The following is a 21,376-nucleotide window of genomic DNA, read 5'->3' as shown; positions in this document are numbered from 1 at the left end:
CACAAAGAAATCTACAGTCCTACACAAGCCCCTGGAAAAAGGACACAGAGGGCCAGGGTCACGATCCCAAACCCACCCTAGTGCTCCAGCCACTGAATTCACCATCTCTCTTAAACCAAAATTTTGAGTTGCCCTCAAAGAGGAGCAGAACCATGCATGAGATAAAACCTCCTGGTGTTTAGTGGAAGCTGGCTGCCCCCTAACTTCATGTTCCTTTGGAAATCCCAGTCCAAAAGCCATTTGTAAACTTGAGATCCAATTTCAGCTCTCCAACTGCTTGAAATCTCAGTCATCTTCTAACAAGTAGAGAGCACAGAAAGGGCAAGGGGGTGTCAGAACATTCATTGCACACATAGACTGGTACAGTTTCTTCTTTGAGTTAGCAGCCAGCCCATGTGGAAAATCTTTGATGCAGCATCATCAGAGGTGCCTGGAACTCTTCACACAAACAGTGTGGGCAGAGGGGGCCAAGGCTGGATTAATTTCCTGGAATGAGTTACTGAAATAAACACATCTTGATTAAATCCCTGAACAGACACGTACCTAACATTTTCATGCTCAATTTTTCACATATTATAAAACATTTTAATAAGAGGATACCAGGGAGCATGACCTAAAGTGTTCACATTTTATGAAACCTAATTTCCCCATTAGTTTTGATCATAAGCACAGAAAGATGCCATTATACTGGTCTGGATTTTTTTGTACACTTTCTGCACAAATATCTATAGAGCACATCAGCAGCTGAGATATGGCTACTCCAGAACTCTTGATTCGTTTGTCATCATGTCCTACACTTGTGAAAACAAGAAAATCAGTCTTATATATCAAGCTTCAGAAGAGAAAAACAGATCCCACTCCATTTACAATAGAAAGAGAAGATACACTTGGACAATGCCTTTCCCTGCAGTTACCAATTATTGACCCTAAATTCAAAGGGGAACTTCTGTCCAAGTAGAATATACAAATATTTGACTCAACAGGAATCACATCAGTTCCATCACAATGACATATTGATCAGCTGTATTTTCTAGACACTGACTTCCTGCTTTAACTCCCAGGCTTCCAGAATAAATTTATTTTATATTTGTAATGATATCCATAATGGACTGTAAAATTTAGCCAACATAAAAATGAACACAGTAAACTCTGATTTTGTTAGGCAGATAAGTAACCTGTTCTTCTAAATCATCATGAAAGGAAAGTCCTCAGGAATTATCTCAGATTTTTCAGTCTACTCTGTTTATATTTCTGTTCTTTCAAGTGATTTGCTAGGCTAGATTTTTTTCTTATAAATACCTGTTCCTTCCTCTCTCCCCCTCTCATGAACCCCCTCCTGTTATCCTGTTCTCATGCTGGTCCTCGGCTCTGCCTCACCCGCAGTTCCGCAGAGCTGTCACGGCTGCACTTGCCTGTCTTTGGTGCCACCTTCGGGCAAGTGCTGGTTTGCACAGAAATACTCCAAAACTCTCCGCTATAAATGCTTTGTAATCCCGGTGTGGGCTCCTCAAAAGGATTACTTGAATGATCAGTAATTCCCATACAACTATCAGATTTTCTTTGATCCCAGGCCATGCTCTTGTTTATTTCCTAGGTTCCCAACCCAAAGGCACAGCTAGATTCCCAATGGAAAAACTGAATCATTTAATTTATATTTCCACCTGTTCAGGATAAAATGCCTTTAAAAGTAACTTGTTCAGTTGATCTTATATCACCCAGAAAAGTTAGTTTTCACAATTTTCAATTTACCACACTGCATGAGTTTGGAATTAACATAGTCAATGTTTCTTGTAAAAATTCCTCTCTGGAAGAAATCAAGGGGATCTGAGATAGATGAGGTTTTGCATTTATTTTCATGTACCTAATTTTTGTAAGACAGCAGCTTTATGTTATAGTGATTAGAGGATAGGCTTTGTTTTAAACTTTCTCATCACTCAAGTGTTATTTAAACCTGGCAATACTCCAGCCATGTTTATGTGTTAGTCAGCGTGAAATGTTCTCCCAATGGCTTTTTACACCTCTGGCCAATTTCAACTATTCTCAAGGCCATTAAGTTCCAATAAATTCCATGAGTTAGCTGACTGGGGGTTCCTATTAATATCCAGTAAGAGAAAAGCTGTAGTTTGAGCTTAGCTACTGTTTAGACCTTACAGAAGTTTGTCTTTTCAGTGCAGCAAGGAAGAAGCAAATATCATTGATTCACTGCTCTGTTTCCCTCCTGGCCATAACTGATCCACTCTCCTGTGTCCTGCTGAGCAGCTGACAACCTTCATTTTGTAAATGGACACAGTTACTAGGATGATTTTAAATGTGCACCATGCAATTAATTACTGCTGAGCAAATGCTGTCAAGATGAGACTTTTATAGCTAACCAAAGATTATATAACAACTTATTAAAAGTAATTTGGGCTGAAGAAGTTTTGTCTTTGAGCTTGTACTTGTATATCAGATATATCCATTACAAATGTATCAGTATTAGTATGTTTTGAAGACTACTAGGGCAACTGCAGGAGTAGTATTTCATGGGTAATTCATATCAGGATTGGGCCCTTAAAAGTCAAAGTCTACTTTGAAGATGTCCATTTCTGGCTATCATTAAATTAAAAATATATGTATTTTTTCATTTATACAATAAAAAATTCATTTCACTAAAATATGTGCAAGCTGAGAGGATTTACTTCATATGGCACTAAACCTTACATATTGTCTAAAACACCATGCACATTCCTTTGGGACATAAATATCAATCTGATTAGCTAGCAGGTCTTGTCAGCCACAGCAACTTATCCCCTGGGGTATCTGAGCCATCACGTGCCTCTAGGACTTCTGTAAAAGGTCAAGAGGACTTAACTGAGGTCTATATAAGTCCTTCCCTATGTCATTTGAAAAAGAATGAAGTCAAGAGGACTCTGCTGATCTTTTACCTGACAATAGTTTCTGTTCTGGGTTGGGGAAAGCTAAGTGGCCAGGTGAGTTCAATCTTTCCTCTGGAACTTTAGAAGACATCACAATAATTCACACCAAAAATGCACGGAAATAACCAAAGATGCCCAAATGCCAGGAAGTTCTATAAATACATTTGACTTTGTCCTCAGCTCATCCACCTGAAGATTTAACTGGAAATACTCAGATGCACAATGTATGTCTGAACTGAAGGATGGAGCAGCTGGTTCCTGCAGGGCAGCTCGCCTGCTCTGCCCTGGCACCTGGGCTCACCTCGGGGCCACCTCCATAGCTCAGAGAGCCAGAGCAGTGGCAACTCCACCCAACTCTACCCAACAGTATTTTTCATTTTGCAGTATTCTTGGCATGGCTCTTTCCAGTATCCTGACAGAAGCTGAAATTGCTGCTGGTCTACAGAGCTGTCAAGGTAATATTTATGTTTTAAATTTGGCTGTGCAGTTTATCTATCAAATTCCTTGCGACCCCAGAGTCCCAATTCCAATGGAAACAGAAAAATCTCTCTTACTAAAAACAGAAGAATGACTCAAGGTAATGGAACAGATGCAAGTTTTAATCTTGGCCAACCAAGCTACAGGTACCCACAATCATTTGTGCATTGCAGCAATTTTAAGGATTAAAAAATCCAAAGGCTGAATCCTGCATCAGAAATCCTGTTTTTTCAGAGAATAATAATAAAACTACTGCTGATTTCAATATAAGCCAAACATTTATCATCAAGTTCTACAAATATGTCTTTCAGTGAAGTATCTATTTACAAGGGTATGTTCTTGCATGCTGAAGACCACAGTCATTATTTCATTACCTTCCTAGTTATGAGACATCATTGATGGAAAAATCCCATTTATCTGATATAAAATCAGGAAAATCAAAGACTGTTACTTGGTATTTGTAATTACCCTCACTGTACTGCAGAATAGTTTGCTGCTTTTTGATCAAAAAGCTAATTTTTTGGTTCCAGGTTTTTGACTACTTTTCTTCATCTCTCCTTGTTTCCATCTGATTATTTCAGCTGCTGATTCATTTGATTACAAAACCTTTTTTGTCAAAGTGGGTCTCAACTCCAAGTCCAAAGACCAAGTTGCCAAAGTCTTTGGAATTCTTGACCAGGACAGGAGTGGCTTTATTGAGGAAGAGGAACTGAAGTAAGTAAATAAAAAAAGTTACCAACAGGCTTGTGGTTTATCACTAAAAATGCATGATAAAATCAGAAATATTCCCTTTCCTCCTCCCCCTTTGGATGGGAGACAATCATGTGTTTGTGCACCTGTGAGTGCTGGTGCTGGAGGAGCTGCAAGTCAAATAACAAAGGCAAGGCTGGATCACAATGGGGAAACTCTCTGACAGCACTGCAAATACTTGTTTCATATGGCAATAACTGACAGGCTGTGAAGGTAAAAATAGCAGTTCTGCTATAGCTGCTTTTTATTATTGTAAGATTTTTTTCACCAGATTGAATTCAAAGGGCCATTTTTCTTTCATCTTTCTTCTGTCACATGAATTCTACCTTCCCGATCACATTCATCAGACTTTGAAGTTAAAAGTAAGCTTAGAGAAACTCTTGCTGAGACTCTGCATCTTAGGAGAAAGAAGGAAGATAACAAGGGAGGGAAGATGAATCCTGCCACTACAGAGGATTATTTAATTTTGTCTTTTTAATTCAATGAAACCAAGATGTCATCAAGGATTTTTTTTTAGGCTGTGAAGCAGCATCCTCTTACTTCCTACCCTCACTCTCAACAAAGTTAGAGGAAGTTTTACCATTGAAATAGTTCTCAAGAACTGAATCATGCTTGAAATTTTGCAGCTATTACCAACCCAAACCCTGGACACTTTCAGTACTATGTCTCTCTCATTTGCTCTCTCACCTTTACCAGACTTTTCCTGAAGAATTTCTCAGCCAGTGCCAGAGCTTTGACTGACGCTGAGACCAAGGCATTCCTGGCAGCAGGGGACAGTGATGGAGATGGTAAAATTGGAGTGGATGGTAAGACTGCCCTTATCAAAATGATAACACCTGCCTTTGAGACTTCCTAAAGGCAGCTCTAGGCACCTGCCCTGCTCCATGTACTGGGTGTTATGGATCTGATGCTGAGCTGCTCAGATCTGCTCAGGTCTGTGTTATAGACAGGATCTGACACAGAAACAGGTCTCTACTCTGCCCCTGGCTAAAGTGGTCAGAAAAGTTCCTTTTCTCATCTATGGACGTTTTTTTCAGGAATGGAACCTAAATTCAGTCTATAATTTCACTGCTTTTTGCTAGTGAACTGTGATACAATGGGACACTTAAAAGCAACACTTCCTTTGCCTTAAGTATCTATTGTTAGGAATACACAATGTGCTGCCTTTAAGGAATGATTATCAGAGGAAGTAGCATTAGTTTCCCATTTTAACTCTAAGAATTAGGAGAGAAATTTTGGGCTCTGTGATTACAAACAGAGGTCCCATTTTATTACTCTTTTTTCTTCTTTTTCAGAGTTTCAAGCACTGGTCAAATCATAGTCAGCAGTCAAGACAAAGACCAAGACATATGTGCCTTAAACAATCTTTCCTATTGCAAACCTGCCATTTATTTACACATTTTGTACCCTGAAAGGTCATGAACAATTGTTGGCAAGTGGTTTCATGTTGCTGGAAAACATCTGAAGTGGTACAAGCACTACTGAAGCCATGCTGCCAGGTGTTTTAAGCAGAAGGTCTCTGCCACTGAGGGACTGAACTGGAATCCACTCTTCACATCTGAATTTAGGGCATTAAAGACATAAACATAAATATTAAGAGGAGAAATTGAAAGCATCTCTGTGGGCCATTGAACTTTCGATATTTGCATAAACAGTTAGCATATGTTGTAAAAAAACTCAGAATTAATAAAATGTCCAGGTGTAAAACCTGTTTCTGGTAACCAGTAGCAGTGGTATTTAATCAAGAGGTGTTTTAATATTCCATATGTTTTTCTGTCCTTCTTTATGCAAGTGATTGTATTTCAGAGACTAAGTACATTGCAGAAGCTTGCACTAATTAAGTCATCAATTTAAGATCAGCTGGATCCAGGACTAATTTAGATTTCTGAAATAGCAATACATTCAAAATTCCCCAAGGAATCCCTCACCTTCATGCCCAGCCGATGGCACTATTGTTCCACTGCCGAGAAGCTAAAACAGTGTTCTGTGTGCTCGAATGAATTCCAGAACTCTCCTGTGTCCCACCTGCCACTTCTGCAAAAAGCACTTCAAAAGCACCAGTCCCAGTGCTCCATAAGAGCAAATGGGGGAATGTTGCCTAAATAATCAACATTCTGCTGCTTTTCTTCTCAGCACTGAGAATAACACAAGGCCCACATCTCACAGGGTTGTAAAATGCATCAATGTTTGTAAGGAAAGTATCATAAAATGAAGAGTGCCATAAAAAACTGCTAAGAAATTTATCTTTTTTTCTTTACAGACAGATTGAAATAGGAAGACAGACAAAGGAATGGGGAGAATGCAGAATTTTGAGTAGGTTCTCACTAATTGAAGTTCATTTTGTACACTAGGTAAGGGTTCTGGTTGAAAAGCATGGGGGTGATGATGGCACCACAATTTTGTCATAGTATAAACACACAGAGAAATCAAACTGGGCTATAAAAATGAACTCATTGCTAATAGTACCTAATGAAACACCACAGTGTATCAGGGTTTTGTCTTAGATATGTGACTAAAATAAACACACGGCCAAACAGCCTTTAAAAAAGTCTAGATGGCTTTAACCATCCCAAACATTATACTTCCCACATTACAGTTGCTCTTTGAAAAAAATTGGTGCTCTTGAAAATCATTCTTGGACAATAATCTTGCAAAAACTGATATGAGTGTCTCATACTGTATTTGTTGATTTGTTGGAGGTATTTAAGATGTTTCAATATTTGCAAATCAAAAATCTTAAGTTCAAAATTTCCTGCTGATGTTATTGTGGTTCTGATGCACAACATATTTATGATGAGACATTATGGAGAAGGAAGGAAATATCAATACAATGCTGGGGAAATCATCACATTACACAAAGTTAAAGCAATCTACAAGACTTTAATGAATATTCAATAACGTGTTCATGCTCTATATATTAGCCAAAAATATATTTCCATTAACTCTAATGAATGAATCAGGTCCTAATATTGTAGAATTTTCTATAAGAGTGAAAAAAGAAGCATCCATCAAGCAAATTGACATTCATTATTTCAATGTCATCTCAGAAGAGCAATTAAAAAACGGAATTTTGCAGAATTAATAACTGCAGCCTGACTGCAGGGCTAAAAGCTCTCATTATTGTCAGAAAATGCTTTGTTTCTCAGCTGATATTATGTTTTATGTTTCCATTGTGCAATATGGGTCACCCAGACATTTTCAAGCATTGTACCAACATTAATGGCTAAATAAGAGAGAAAGGCACAGACAGCTCAGATAACTTCTGAGATAGCAGGCAGCTCCTTTATTTAACCACACTTACTTCCACCCTGATTAGCCTGCTAGGCCTACAAATCTAAGACAATTTCACCACTTACCATTCCATTAAGAACAGTAAAAAATTCATGACAAGTTAAGTCTGGTATCAGCTTCAGTGATCACTCCAAGAAAATTAAGAGCTCGTGACTAGAGAGGTTTTTAGACCTTTCCTTCTTCCAGCATTACCACTAACAGATCAGAGGAGAAAAATGCTGTTTTCTTTGCACAAGAATATACTCACTCAATTTCTTTTCCTCTCTTCCTCACATGGGCAGTCAGGTACTGTGAAATTTCTGTTACTACTTACCATGGGATTTAAGAAAGCTCTTCAAATTGTGCCTCAGCTGGAAATCCTGCTGCCTGATTACAAACAGAGACTCCCAAACAGCTCCCTTAGAGTGAACAACACTGCTGGAATCAGACATTTGGAGGTCTGAGACCTTAAATATGGGATTGCCTCTTGTCAATGGAATTTTGTCACATGCTTGGTGCATGTGTTTTAACAGCTTGTCTGAACCTCCTTTCTTTAGCCCATTTCTGCTAAACAAGCGATTTTTGATGATTACTTACAATGAAGTTAACTCTAATTACTGGGTAATTTTACTTCAAACCTCACTAAGGCTTACACATCCTCCTACTGTTGAAATTAATGGCTGAAATCCCACTGAAATCAATGAGAACAGGCAGTGAATACAGAGGAGGTTGGAATTTGGTTTATTTTACCATGGTTCCTTACACTGTGGGGTACAGTGAAATGCAGCCATGTGCAAAGAGCCTTTGGTAACAGTAGAGTAGAACTGTACTTATCTTTTACATGGCACAATAGCAGCATCCAGATTATTTCATAACCTCCAACATTAAGGCACAGTTATTACTAAAATAGAAAGGAACCCTGAACAATGTAGATTTTTAAAGATGGCTCCATCTGACACTGTCTATAATGCTGACAGCAGACAGAAACATGTTAGACAATTACATTTAGGGTCAGAGACAGAAAATTGCATTACTGTGTCTCAAAAGAACTTCCAAGTGCTTTTAAAGACAAACACAAATCAAATGCTGTCAGAGATCTTCCAGGACAGCTTTTTAAGTGAAAAAATATGTTTATCAGACCAGACTCTATGAATTAGTGACACTATTACTCAGCTATGTTAGTCTACTCTGCTGTCATTTTCAAACGGAAATCAAATTTACTCCCACAGACTGGTAAGAGCAGAATTTGAACTGAGGGAAGTTCACATGGGATTTCCCCTAAGGTGAGAGAAGTACCTGTTTTCCTTTAGCTCCAGACCCACTGTGCTGCAGAATCTATCTTGTATCGTGGGTTCTCTAGTCCAGATCTCTGCTCAGTGCTCTAGGTAATGTCCTCTACCTGCTGCAGGGAAAGAAAGCTCTGTCACTGGTGCCTGGCTTGCCTCCTTCATTGCAGCAAAAAAGCCAAATACTACAGCAGGTGCTCAGGCTTCTCTGTTAAAAACAGCCAAGCAACAATTCCAATTAAATGCTGTAATGATTTCTTTATTTCTCTAGGATTAAAGCATTTGCCCTAAGAGACAACTTGAAGTGGCAGGATTGAATTCATTTTGTTGTCAAGGTCCTTTTCAGTGATTATGGCTGTGAACACACGAAGATTCTCTGCTGTCACCACTGAGACATCAACACTACTATCAACCACGGGGGTTACTGAGTATCTATTTTAGTTACTTCCAAACTCATTACAAAGGCAGAATCTGTTATCCAGGATCATGATACCGTTGGCCCTGACACAAGCAGGGCTGAAAGATGGACTTGTGTGGGTTTGAGAACAGCTGCTGCAGCATCTCTTTACACTCTTGTAGCTGGTCTCAGGTTAACACCTCTCCTCTGATCTCACCTGAGACAACTGCTGATGTTTCTCCTGCATCTGCCACAGCTTTGCTTGATTGCCACTGCTAATTAACTCTGTACTTTATGCAAAGCAGAGCACAAAGGGTACAAGACCAGTCCACAACCTGTCAATGCTTTACCAAAACACAGCTTTCCTCTATACCTAGAGAAGTAAATAGCAATTGATTTGAAGACAATTGTCTCATATGTTTAGATTCCTAAAGAACCTAGAACCTTAGCAGGAACTTATCAACATGAATATTCTGTATTTCTCAGAATAACACCTTGAAGTTTCATTTTGGAAGGCTGAAAAAAAGGCTTTAATTTTATTTAATAAAGACACCTCAGGTGAAAACAACACTAGGTATGCAAGTACATAAATATTCAGATGATCAACCCAATAGAACTTCTAGATGTCTCCTGTAGAACAAAAGAAAAAAAAATCCCCAAAACAACCAAACAAAAACTAATATTTTTACTTGAATTTCATAGGAATGAGTGCTAAACATTCCTGGAAACTGTGCAATACTAAGATTCTGTGTCAGATTTTGAGTTATTGTTAATTGCTCATTACTTAGCAGCTGTTGTTCTGGTTGATTTATTTGGTATTTTCATTATAGTGTTACATTGTTTGTATAGCATTTTTTAAAAAACCCTCCCATAGATCTCTAGTTTTTGAATGCATAAAGTAATTACAAACACCTAAGTTAACACATAACCAAGAAAGAAGGAAAACAGGCAGATAATTTAGATGTAAAATAGATTATCTCATTAAAATATCCTTTAATATACTAACCCCTGATTATTGCATTTTAATTGTAGTGGAGGGAAACCTGTACTTCAGATGAAGTGTCATTAATGAATAAATAAAACCCAGTAACCCTAGATTCCCACCTGTATCAATGTACAGTGACATCAACTTGATTCTGAAATTCAGCTCTTTTAGGCTTTTGTAGACCATCTTTCAGCCAGGATTAGCATCACTTTTGTTGCCAGCATTGAATTTCAAACATTAAAAGATCTCTTCAAAAGCTATCATAGCAATTATCTCACTTTTATTTGAGATCATATTTTAATATAATACTAATTCTGGCTATTCTACAACTGTTGAATGCACATAAAACCAGCTCAGCACTCTGCTATGCCAGAGTGCATGAGGTAACCAGATGTCATTCTTTGAACATTTGGTGCCTATATTTTTAAACAATGCCCAGATTAGTTGCAGATCCATTTTGAGCTCGAGCATTATATGCTCACCTTGATCTTGTCATTTTCCTCCATTTCAATTCCCTTGTTCTCATAAACTGTCAAGAATTAGTGTTGCATGGCAAGTCAAACACAGACAAAAAGAGCAATTCCATGAGCACTGTGTAGGAGCCAGCAGAAACAAAGGAAGTTTCCTGTAAAGGAACGTCTATGGCACTGGCACAGAGGGCACACAGGGTTTTTCTCTAGAAACATTCTGGCAGTAAGACAAGAACCCTTCTGCTCAAACACATATTAACTTGAGATGATCATAAAGGAGAAAATACAAAAGAGTGTAAAAAGGTACCTAAGAGAATGAAAATTATTTCAGGATAGTTCTGGAGAAAGCACAGAATGAGCTTCATCCCCACAGGCACTACCTGACAGATCATAATGCCATGGAAATCTCAGGCAGAAAGCAAAATGAATATATAGCACTGAATGAAGAAGATAAATGGAAAGGACACCAAAAGATCTGTGATCAGAGCTTCAGCTTGTACAAATCAGCACTGTTTAATTGATTTTAATCACAAAGTGCTAATTTACAATAGCCCAGGGTTCTTAGGTTTACCACTAAAGTGTTCTTCCAGGTCACCATAACAAATTTTCCTACTGGAAGCAATAGAACAAGTGCCTGGTGGTTCCTGGCCAGCTGCACTTGGGACCAAAGGTAAGTCTGAATATTTGTCATTTATACCATGTTCCTTCACATCCAAAATAGGTAGCAAGAAAGTTCAAAGTATCATTAAATTATGTCTGCTTTTTGTGTTACTTATACCTTGCATTTCTCTACCCCAATTCAAACAGTGCTATGGAACATTTGCTAGGATTTACACTTTTCTCACTGTCATGAAACCAAGCAGGAGTAAACCCACTGTAGTCCATTAATTTACATCAAGGCTAAGATATATTTATTACTCTGCTCCACAGTATAATTAGTAACTGTTGCTACAATAAAAATATTACCTCTTTGGCATACCACGCTATTTCCATTTGTTTAAAAATGAAATGATGTTCATGGAGTAAGAGAACATCAGTTTAGATACCACAACTGACTACTACACAATAAATACTAACCAAAATACATGTGAGTTTTATTGGTCTCCATCCTAGAGTTTTGCCCACATAAACCCCCTTAAAGATGGAAACAGATTTTTGTCTGAGAAGGAAAACTTCCCATCTGCTGTTAGGAATTTTCTTAAGGTTTTTTGTTCCAAAAGTAATACTCCTGAAATATATAATAAACTCTCATTTATTTATACCCACAATTAAAATTTTGTTATTAATGAAATAGATTGTGCAAGTGTATTATAAAATGTATATACAACTATTTCCACAGTAACAAACAAATCCACTGATTCTTACAACCTATAGAACTTGCTACAACTAGTAAGCCTATTATTGATTTAATGTAATTCAAAATATTCAAAATGGATTATTAAGCAGGCCAACTGATTATATACAACCCTCCAAGGAATACTGATGACAAGATCAGTTTATTCAGCTTTACCTAGCTCATAGTTTTCTCTCACTGAAGACACTGGTTTCTGTTTCTGTAATTCAGAAAATGGTCAGGAAATACAAAATGAGGCTTACTGCAGAAAGATCATCCAAATTAGAAACGCTTTCCTGCTTTCCTCTACCCTGGTGACAAGTTATCTCTGTCAGAATGACACACTGGCACCTCTGATCTGTCATCTCCAACCTCCTTCATACATTCCAAAGGATCAACAGAGCCAGGGAACAAACAAATTCATTTCTTTCCACGAGGATTTGACTGCTGGAGTCACCTTCCACAGAGTGACTCTCAGGTGCAGAGGTTACCTGTGAACATACTAGGAGCTGAAAGGCTGCTTTGATGGCACAGTTGTACTTAATTAAGCACTAGTAGATTTATTTTTTAAAAACTGTTCTTTTTGTCCATATTATCTTAGGATATAAATAGAAAGAAAAGTTTAATTAGTTAAGGAAGAAATTTGAGCCAAGTCTCAATTCAAACATTTGATCCATGGAAGTGTAACCTAAGTAGTGGTTATTGTCACCTTTTGAATCCTTTATAAGACAGAGTGGCAAGCCAGAGCCAACATTACTATTTTGCCTGGTATCTCCTCAGCTATTTTTCCTTAACCTAGCTGAGAAAACTCTAAAGGTGAGCAGAGACTTGAGATTAATTAAATAAAATTACTGTGCACAGCTGCATCATTAGTAAGTACAACAGCCATTGTTCTAAGGTTTTTGTTTTAATTGCTGGAATTACATATGGATGGGCTTTACATAGATAAGTATCGGTTTTCTTTTTATTCTTCAGAGCTGTTGGGGGAGATAATAGAAGTAAACTTTCTTACCTTTTGTTTTCCAACTGCATGTTCTGTTACTTGTGCTGCCAGATTCCGTGCATTCCAGTAAGACTATCAGTTAGATGAATGGTTACATAGAGCTTAAATATGTGCTGTATTTATATAGGCTGCAGGTAAATGATAAAACATTGATCATCAGCTCACAACATGGTTCATGTAATCCATCTCATCAACAACTATTATTTCTGAACTGCTATTTTTAAGGATGTACTAAAACCTGTAATTTGTTAAGGAACACCAGAAATGTCACTCTGATCAATGAGATTCATCTACTCTTGTTGACCTTCTAGTAATCTTCAAAACACAGAAAAACCCCATTTGTTGTAAGATGCATTTGTATTTCAAAACTCTGTTTGCAATATTCTATTTTGCACAGGTTTAAAATGAGCCTTACAGACATTCTAAGCCCCTCTGACATCGCTGCTGCTCTGCGGGACTGCCAAGGTGAGAAAACAATTCAAAATCTCAAAGTCTCTTATTTTGTGTAACCCGGGGCAAGTTTTACTCAGTCCCAAAGGAATACTGAACAAGTGCATACTTCAAACAGATTTCTGTCATCTCTTTACTCAGCTGTCACAGTATGTTTGTTCATAACTGGTTTATATTGTCAATTTGGAGCTTATTCTCACATGATTTTGTTGGATGTTTAGTAGGATGTGGGGCACTATTGCAAATTCATTCATTCTTTGACAGGCTTCACCTACTGATCATGTTTAGAACAATGAAGTTGTAACAAAGTATCATCCTCAGACCATTTAGGAACACTGAATGCAGTGGTCTGGGGTTAATTTCTTTATTAATTTATTTTCAGCTCCAGATTCCTTTAGTCCCAAAAAATTCTTTCAGATCAGTGGGATGTCTAAAAAGAGTAGCAGCCAGCTCAAGGAGATCTTCCGGATTCTCGACAACGATCAAAGTGGCTTTATTGAGGAAGACGAGCTCAAGTAAGGATTTTGTTAACTACTTGGAGGATATAAAAAAAATAAACACTTTTTCCATTCCAGAACTTTCAGTAAATGTGAACACAATTTATGCTAAATGTTGATAAACCTTCAGCAGATTGTGAAAGATATATTTGAATAGATCATTCAGAAAATAGAAAATCAGTAATACCTGCCTTTTATGCTCAGTATAGAACAAAAGAGCACCCTGGGGCTGGATTTTCACAGTGGACAGAATCAAATCAATCAGGGTTGCACTTTAAAGCAGAAATACAAACAAGTAAGATTTAGCTTGCCAAACCAAGCAGTGTTTTAAGGACTTGGCTATTGTGGTAAATTTTTTAGAGATGGTTATCTGTTTGATTGTACAACAACCATAAAAAATACTATGGTGTGAAAATCTAAATCCAGGTTGTTTCCTCCCAAGGTATTTCCTTCAGAGGTTTGAGTGTGGAGCCAGAGTGTTAACCACCTCAGAAACCAAGACCTTCTTGGCAGCTGCAGATCATGATGGGGATGGTAAAATCGGGGCTGAAGGTATTGACTACTTTAAGTACAGAATGAGGCACCTCAGGATGTTTGGAGTGATGTGGGATTCTCTTTTATCTTGATGGTACATTAATGTACTCCCAGAGATTTTACTGAAACCCTGGAGTACCAACCTGTTAAAAGGTGGAAATGGTCCCTGATCTTACAGGTTCATCTCTGCAACTCCTTTTCCATGAGCAAGTAAAAAACCTTAAGGAACTTTCCTGTAGCCACTCACTCCCATATTTCAAGTTGTTCTGAAAGGAACTGCCCCTTATTTCTCCTCCCACTTACTCTAATGTAAGGCAGCACTGGCATCACTTGGAATACACAAATGTAAAGGACAAAAGAACCAGCTGTACACAGGAGAACAAACAGCTCATACATCAGCTCACTTCCAGCAGCTCCTGCCCCACAGAAATTCCACTGGGCACTGAAATCATCCCCACGATGCAGCTTGGAGCTCTGTATTTGCTCTGCATACAAGGATAACAGAATGATAAGTGTCACAACCCCAGTATGAGATCCCAGAACAGCATCTGTGCAGGGATGGTTGTTCTTTATCTCCAGGGGCAGGGTAAGATCCAGATAGGAAGGAGCAGCTCTTTAAGGAAGCAGCACTCACCATGTGGAAACACTGCTGTGATTTAATGGCTGCACGCTGCAGAAACCTCCTGATCTCCTAATTCCATATTTCTGTGCCCTGTTTTGGAGACAAAGCACACACACAAAAGGCCTGCAGCCAATGGCAGCTTGCCCCATGAGAGCAGTGAGCTGCCCAGAGGAGCATGAAAGGGGCTTAGGGAATAGCATGCAGGGAATGTGCCAGCATGCAGATTCCCCAGCTCACTGCACTAGCAGGACAGAACTCTTCTGTTTCTTTTTTTGGAAGGCATTAAATCCAGTTCCTTAGGAACTATGCCAGAATAAACACACATGATTTATGAAGCAATCTGTATATTAATACAGTCACTCAGGGATGGGACTGATCAGACACTCTAATACATGGAAGCCAAACATTTAAAAGATCTTTAAAATAACAGTATCTTATTGCTTAACTCAACACCCCAGGATCATACCACATGGAAATGCACAGTGTTTTAGCTTTAGACTGTGCTCTAAATCAACACTTCTCAATGTCTGAGGCATTACAAACAGTTAATATAATACATGGACTCACTTTTCATTTTTTTACTTGAGCTCTTAACTACTTCTTACTTAAATTCCACGTAAGCCATTCCATTATTTTTGCCCAAGACCAGTATTATGCAGAGAGAAGGCCAAAACCACCCTGAAGATTTAATTATTCCCTGTAAGTCAGCAAAACACACTGCCTGTCCCTGTGTTGTTTAGAAGAAGTTCAGGCAATGCCTCTTGTCCACACGTTTCTTCCCTGGTCATCTATCAGACAACTTTTTTCTGTTCATTCCCATTCTAAATCTCTTGATAAACCACTAATCCTTTACTCCTAATCCTTTCATGTTAATATTTCTTTCATATAAATATTCTCTTATCTTTCACAGAATTCCAGGAAATGGTGCAGGCTTAGAGGTTCAAAAGGACCAAACCAGAGAGAACTGGGATGAATCTGCAGGAGACACTCCCAAACCTTGAAAATCAGGAGTCCCTTATTTATCTTGACAGTGTCTGTTATTTTTTCACTGCCTTAGCAACATAATGAAACACTGATTACTGATTTTTTTCATTGTGTGGACTATTTACCATGTTTTAACCTCTACTTTAGCAGACACTTCCCTTAAAAATATCCAATAAAAATTAATCATATACTGTAGCCTGTGTCTATTTTTTTGACTCCTATATTGAAACATGAGAATTCTTAAACCAAAACTGTTAATCCCTCCAAGATCTTAAACTTATCAGATCTTCATATATGGAACATCTTTTGAAATGAGGGGGGGTTCTGTTTACAACAGCCCTTCTGGATTAAGCTTAAGTTCTCAGAACACTCAGATCTTCATTGAGGACTATGAGCTCTGACACATTAATTTGACATACAAGTTGTTTGTAAGCTGGTAGACTCAGTACATTTAATATGATCATCACAATTTTCCTTTTATTGTACAAAAATAATATAAACTGATAAAAAAATAAACATTGGATTTTGATACTGCTTCTTAACATTATGAAATATGCTCTAGAATATCAATCTCTAGAGTATCAGTGACTTAAGCAGAGCTCTTCAGATTTACACAGGCCAAGGGTCTGACCCATGAACTGAGCATGGCCATTCTCAGAGCACAAGATGGATGTCACAGGACAGTCACAAGAAATAAAGTGTGTCCTTGGCAATGAAACCACTCTGATGACAGAAGGGTCTTGGAGTAGTTCACATGTAAGTAACAAACAAACTGCTCTCCATTTCACTGACAATTAAGTGTCCTGACCTTGACTAATCATGTTACATCAGGCAGGCAAATGCCTGTAAAATAAAGAATTTTCCAGGTGCTGTTGCACTCTGCTCCTTTCAATGTCTCAGCCTTTGCACTGTGGACCTTGACAAAGAAACCCAGAGGCCAAGAACAAATTCTGTTATTCTCCACTGAGATGCAACAGGATGCTGGAGCAGGTCACCAAACAGAAAAATACACTTGCCCTACCCAAGATATTCTGAGATCTCTCAAACATCCAAAGTACTGCAGTTAAAGAATCTTTCCATGCCTTCCATCAGGAAAAAAGAACCTTAATAACCCAGTAGTACAGCACCCATCCCAGCAGATTCAAGTAAGGGGAAACTTGTTGACTTGTAGGAAGAAACATTTAAAATTAAAACCTCTTATCACTTCCCTAGGATCCCTGAAACATTAAATCATACTTTTGAATGGTCTTATAAAACATGTGATGGTAAAAACTCAAACAGATTTTATTCACTGACAAAGATACTTGTCTGCTCCCTAGCCTAAAACAAAACACCACCAGTAAAGCTCCTAGAGACATGGAGAATTCCCACTGCTTCAGGCAGGCTCCTGTAATTGAGAAAGCTCCTGGGCAGGGTTTTATTGACTGGCAAGGAAGGAAAAACTAAATATACTGCCCATTTTAACCCCCATTTAACATACTGATAGGGGTGTTCACTGTGAGTATATATTTAACAAATAGGATGGAAATAATAATCAATCTGTAAGTATAGATTTAACAAATAGGATGGAAATAATAATTAATCTGTAAGTATAGATTTAACAAATAGGATGGAAATAATAATCAATCTACTGCATTCACCACAATTTGAAATAAAAGCAGCAGTCAGAAATCAGCCATCACTGGCAATCATGCTTACAGATTGCAATACAAGTTGCAATGGGTTTTCAGAATTGCCAGTTGCACATTGCATACAATTATTCACCAGACACAACTACTACAAAAATACATTTTTAGAAAGCACTAGAATATTTATGATTCCCTTAAAATACAGGTCTCAAGAGTGCTATTACCTGTTCACATCAATTACACTCTAGCACCTTGTGCCAGTGCACCTATCTGTGAACAGTTAAAATGAAGATTTAAAAAAACCCAGTGGCTTTAGTCAACCTCTAAGCAGAAAATGCCATGCCTTAAATGTGTCAAACTGTGACATCATTCTTAATGTAATTCTCATTTTTTGCAGTGCTCAGAATGGAAATAATTAACTTATTAATACAATCCATCTTCAGAGCTGAAATTCTTTTAATTGCCTAGCCCCTTCCTCATCTTTTCTTCCCCGCTTTTCTACAGATGCAAGCTAGTAACATTAAACAAACAAAACAATTTCAACATCTCAAGTTTTCCCTGAAAGCAATTTCTCAATAATTGCTACTCAGTAACTTTGTATTCTTAATCATAACCCAAGCTATTGTGAAGTTGCTGCTTTCCTTTATGAAATCTCTGGTCCTGCAAAGCAGATGCATCCATTATTGAACCATTACTCACCAGGACACCCCCAGTGCTACTCACATTCCCTGACACCACTCAGAAGAAGCCTGGGGATGTGAGGGCTGTCTCAGCAGGAGCCCAGCTCCAGCTGCACTGTTGTGTTTTCCCACACAGCTCCACTGGCCTGTTGCAGTGCTAACAAAGCCTGCAGACCAGGGATACACAGGCATTGTGCTTTTTGCTGGATCACAGCATTATTTTGTAATTTATTTGCTAAACTAATCCCAAACTGCTGAGTCCACGCATTTGTTAACACATTTAGACCACATACTGTCAATAGAGCAGCTATTTGAGCTGTCAGCTGTATTTATTTAAAGCTGTCAGCTCTAACACCCAGAGTGATTTATAGTACACCTTTTTGTGAAGTCTGCTACTACACAGCTGATGGAAGTGCTGAAAACAGTATCCAGAAATAGGCTCAACAAACCAAAACATATGTCTACACAGTGCTATTTCTTACTTCTATGTACTTTTAAGAACAAATTGGAAAGTACTCTTAGAGCTGTTAATTGTTTGTCCCTTGATCCAGGGGTTGTCCTGCAAACTCCCAATGTACTTATGCAGCAGTTTAATTTTACATAATCATGGGCTGGGAATCACATTTCAAACTGGGGGTGATCTGATGCCACTTTGCAAATGTCAAGGTGTGGTGTTACTGCACGTACAATTAAGAAGATGGGATGAAATTGGAACCACAATCGAAGTTTCTTCATGCCCTGTTAATGTGCACATTAGAAATGTAATAATTTAATTGAATTTGTTATCACTTGCTCATTGTAGATTCTCACAAATCCTTTCACCAAAAGCAATGTCAAGTTACAGATGAGCAGAATTACATGTTAGCAATCACTCCACACACATGAATTCCCTTCCTAGGGAAAGCTGGACGTGCAAACACCTTCCTCAGCAATGCCCTTTACATGAGTGCCCAATGCCCAGCCCTGTGTGCCCACAATATCTCCCTTGCAGCAGTAAACAGGCACCCCAAGTCACAGCCCAGGGTGTCTATCTTGCTAACAAACATACAGCTCAACATTTCAACCAACACAAACAAAAATCTGCAGTCACTGCTGGTTTTTAGTTTCTTTGGTAAGAAATTGTTTAACTTGATAATCAATACTACCAATTTTAAGAATTTCCTTGTTTTGCTGGAAACAAATATTACAAATTAACAAATTTGTTTGTTAACAAACAAATTAACTTTCCCTCTGGCCTGATCAACATCTCATCCCTGCCTGCAGAGGAACACAAGCAAGGAGGGGAATTTGGCTCCTTTTGTTTGATATATTCAATCCTGACTGGATGTTCCCAGAAATTGTCTTCAGTGTGCTGCACCCTTCAAATGGACAGACCTCAATGAAAGAGCCATTCTGCACACACTGCTGAATTTTAACTCAGGGCTATAGGGTAGGAAACGAGATCTACTGAATGTGGATATCTCATCCTGACACATTTGGCCTGATCCTTCCTCAGACCCTGCTCAGGGAAATGCTGGGGAGCTCAGCACAGCAGGCTCTTCCTTCATCCTGCCTTGCTGACAAGGGGAAGGAGTCACCTTCTGCTGTGACCTCTCTGAAAACACCACAAAACAGTAATGCAGATTCTCTCTGCAGCTTTGGAAACATTTCCTACAGCTGCTCTGAGCTGGACTGTCTGGAAATGCTCTGTCTGTGGGGTGGCTCAGCCTGTCCTGTCACTCCTGCCTGTCCAGGAGGAGCTGCTCACTCTTGAGCAGTTTGGGTTGAACACCACCCGTGCGGGCAGGAAAGGTGACAGCCAAGGTGGTGGTGATCTCTGCACCCAGGGAAAGGAGCCTGAACTCATACCCATGAACTCACACATCCAAACTGCAAGCTGAGCCATGGCACAAGGCAGGAGGGAAGGGATGGAGCTGACTCCAGCAGCCCTGGGGGAAACTGGTCATCCCTCTCTGGCTTACACCGTTCACTTTTTGAGTGCACACATTAAATATTAAATTTCTGCAGTCTTAAAGCAACTCTATTCCACACAGTGCTCCTACTGCAGTGGGTTGGATTCTCAAGGAATATACCAGCTGCTGAGGCTGAGGAAGACTACATAGATGTAGTCATAGATGGAAGTAAATATAAACTAAGTGATGATAAGAACTGAAATAATAACAGAAAGAAAAAAATTACAAGAAATATATCAAGAAATATTACCAAAAAAACCCCACCAAGAAATACTGTGTTTTTTCAGGTTTAATTTGGCACAACTTTAAGAGAGTTTACTAGTACATTCTAAATGACTTGGCGGAATAAGATATTCAATTTTATCTTTTATACCTTACTCAGGTGTTTATTCAAGCAACTATGTAACCTTGGTTTATTCAGATTTCCTAAACTTCACACTCCTGTGGAGAAGAAAATTATACATCTCACCATGTAGCCATTTTTACTTCTAGTTTAGCTCACACTGAATTTTATTATAACGGGAATGGAAAAGTAATAGAAAAGCTTATTTTATTAGCTAAATTCCACTATCTTAAATGTGCCTGAGGGAAAATGTAAAAACAATCAGAATAGACATAATATCTCTACTTATGGCAAAAGGATTACCTGAACTAAGTGATGCTGCATGCCAATTCCTTCAATTTACTCAAACTTGATTTCATCGTTCAAATCTCGGATTCCAACTCTAAAAATAAAGAGCTTCTACTTTTTGCTGCTGCCGGGCAGCTCCGAACGAGCCAGAGGGGAGTGAACCGCTCATGGTTCCGCGCTGCGAACAGGGCGCAATGGCCGGGGCACCGCGGAGCCCCCGGGCCCACCGGCCGGAGCTCTCTGCCTGCGAGCGGCTGCCGGGGGCGCTGAGCGGGACCGGGACCGCAGCAGGAATCGCGGTCCCGACCGGGCCCGGCCCTGGCTGAGGGAACGCCGGGCACGGCCTCTACCTGAGGGAACGCCGGGCACGGCCCCCGGCTGAGGGAACGCCGGGCACGGCCTCTACCTGAGGGAACGCCGGGCACGGCCCCCGGCTGAGGGAACACGGGGCACAAGCTCCGGCTGAGGGAGCGCCGGGAACAGGCAGGCTGCGGCTGAGGGAACGCCGGGCA

At 39.1% G+C, this 21,376-nt stretch overlaps 2 protein-coding genes across 2 annotated transcripts; both read left to right on the top strand.

Moving 5' to 3' along the window:
- Positions 1-3,273: 3,273 nt before the first annotated feature.
- Positions 3,274-5,463, top strand: LOC136563526 (parvalbumin beta-like). The gene is made up of 4 exons (XM_066560975.1): positions 3,274-3,370; positions 3,974-4,106; positions 4,839-4,948; positions 5,438-5,463. Exons 1-4 carry the CDS (start codon positions 3,310-3,312, stop codon positions 5,461-5,463), a joined length of 330 nt encoding a protein of 109 aa, XP_066417072.1. The 5' UTR covers positions 3,274-3,309.
- A 7,827-nt stretch (positions 5,464-13,290) lies between these two features.
- On the top strand, positions 13,291-15,925 carry LOC136563525 (parvalbumin, thymic CPV3). Its single transcript, XM_066560974.1, has 4 exons — positions 13,291-13,351; positions 13,719-13,851; positions 14,276-14,385; positions 15,900-15,925. Exons 1-4 carry the CDS (start codon positions 13,291-13,293, stop codon positions 15,923-15,925), a joined length of 330 nt encoding a protein of 109 aa, XP_066417071.1.
- The last annotated feature ends 5,451 nt before the right edge of the window (positions 15,926-21,376 follow it).

The sequence above is a fragment of the Molothrus aeneus genome, chromosome 16 (genome assembly GCF_037042795.1).
Source record: "Molothrus aeneus isolate 106 chromosome 16, BPBGC_Maene_1.0, whole genome shotgun sequence".
Classification (NCBI taxonomy): Eukaryota; Metazoa; Chordata; class Aves; order Passeriformes; family Icteridae; genus Molothrus; species Molothrus aeneus.
Note: the sequence above shows the minus strand (reverse complement) of the source record. Positions and strands in the feature narration are given on the sequence as shown.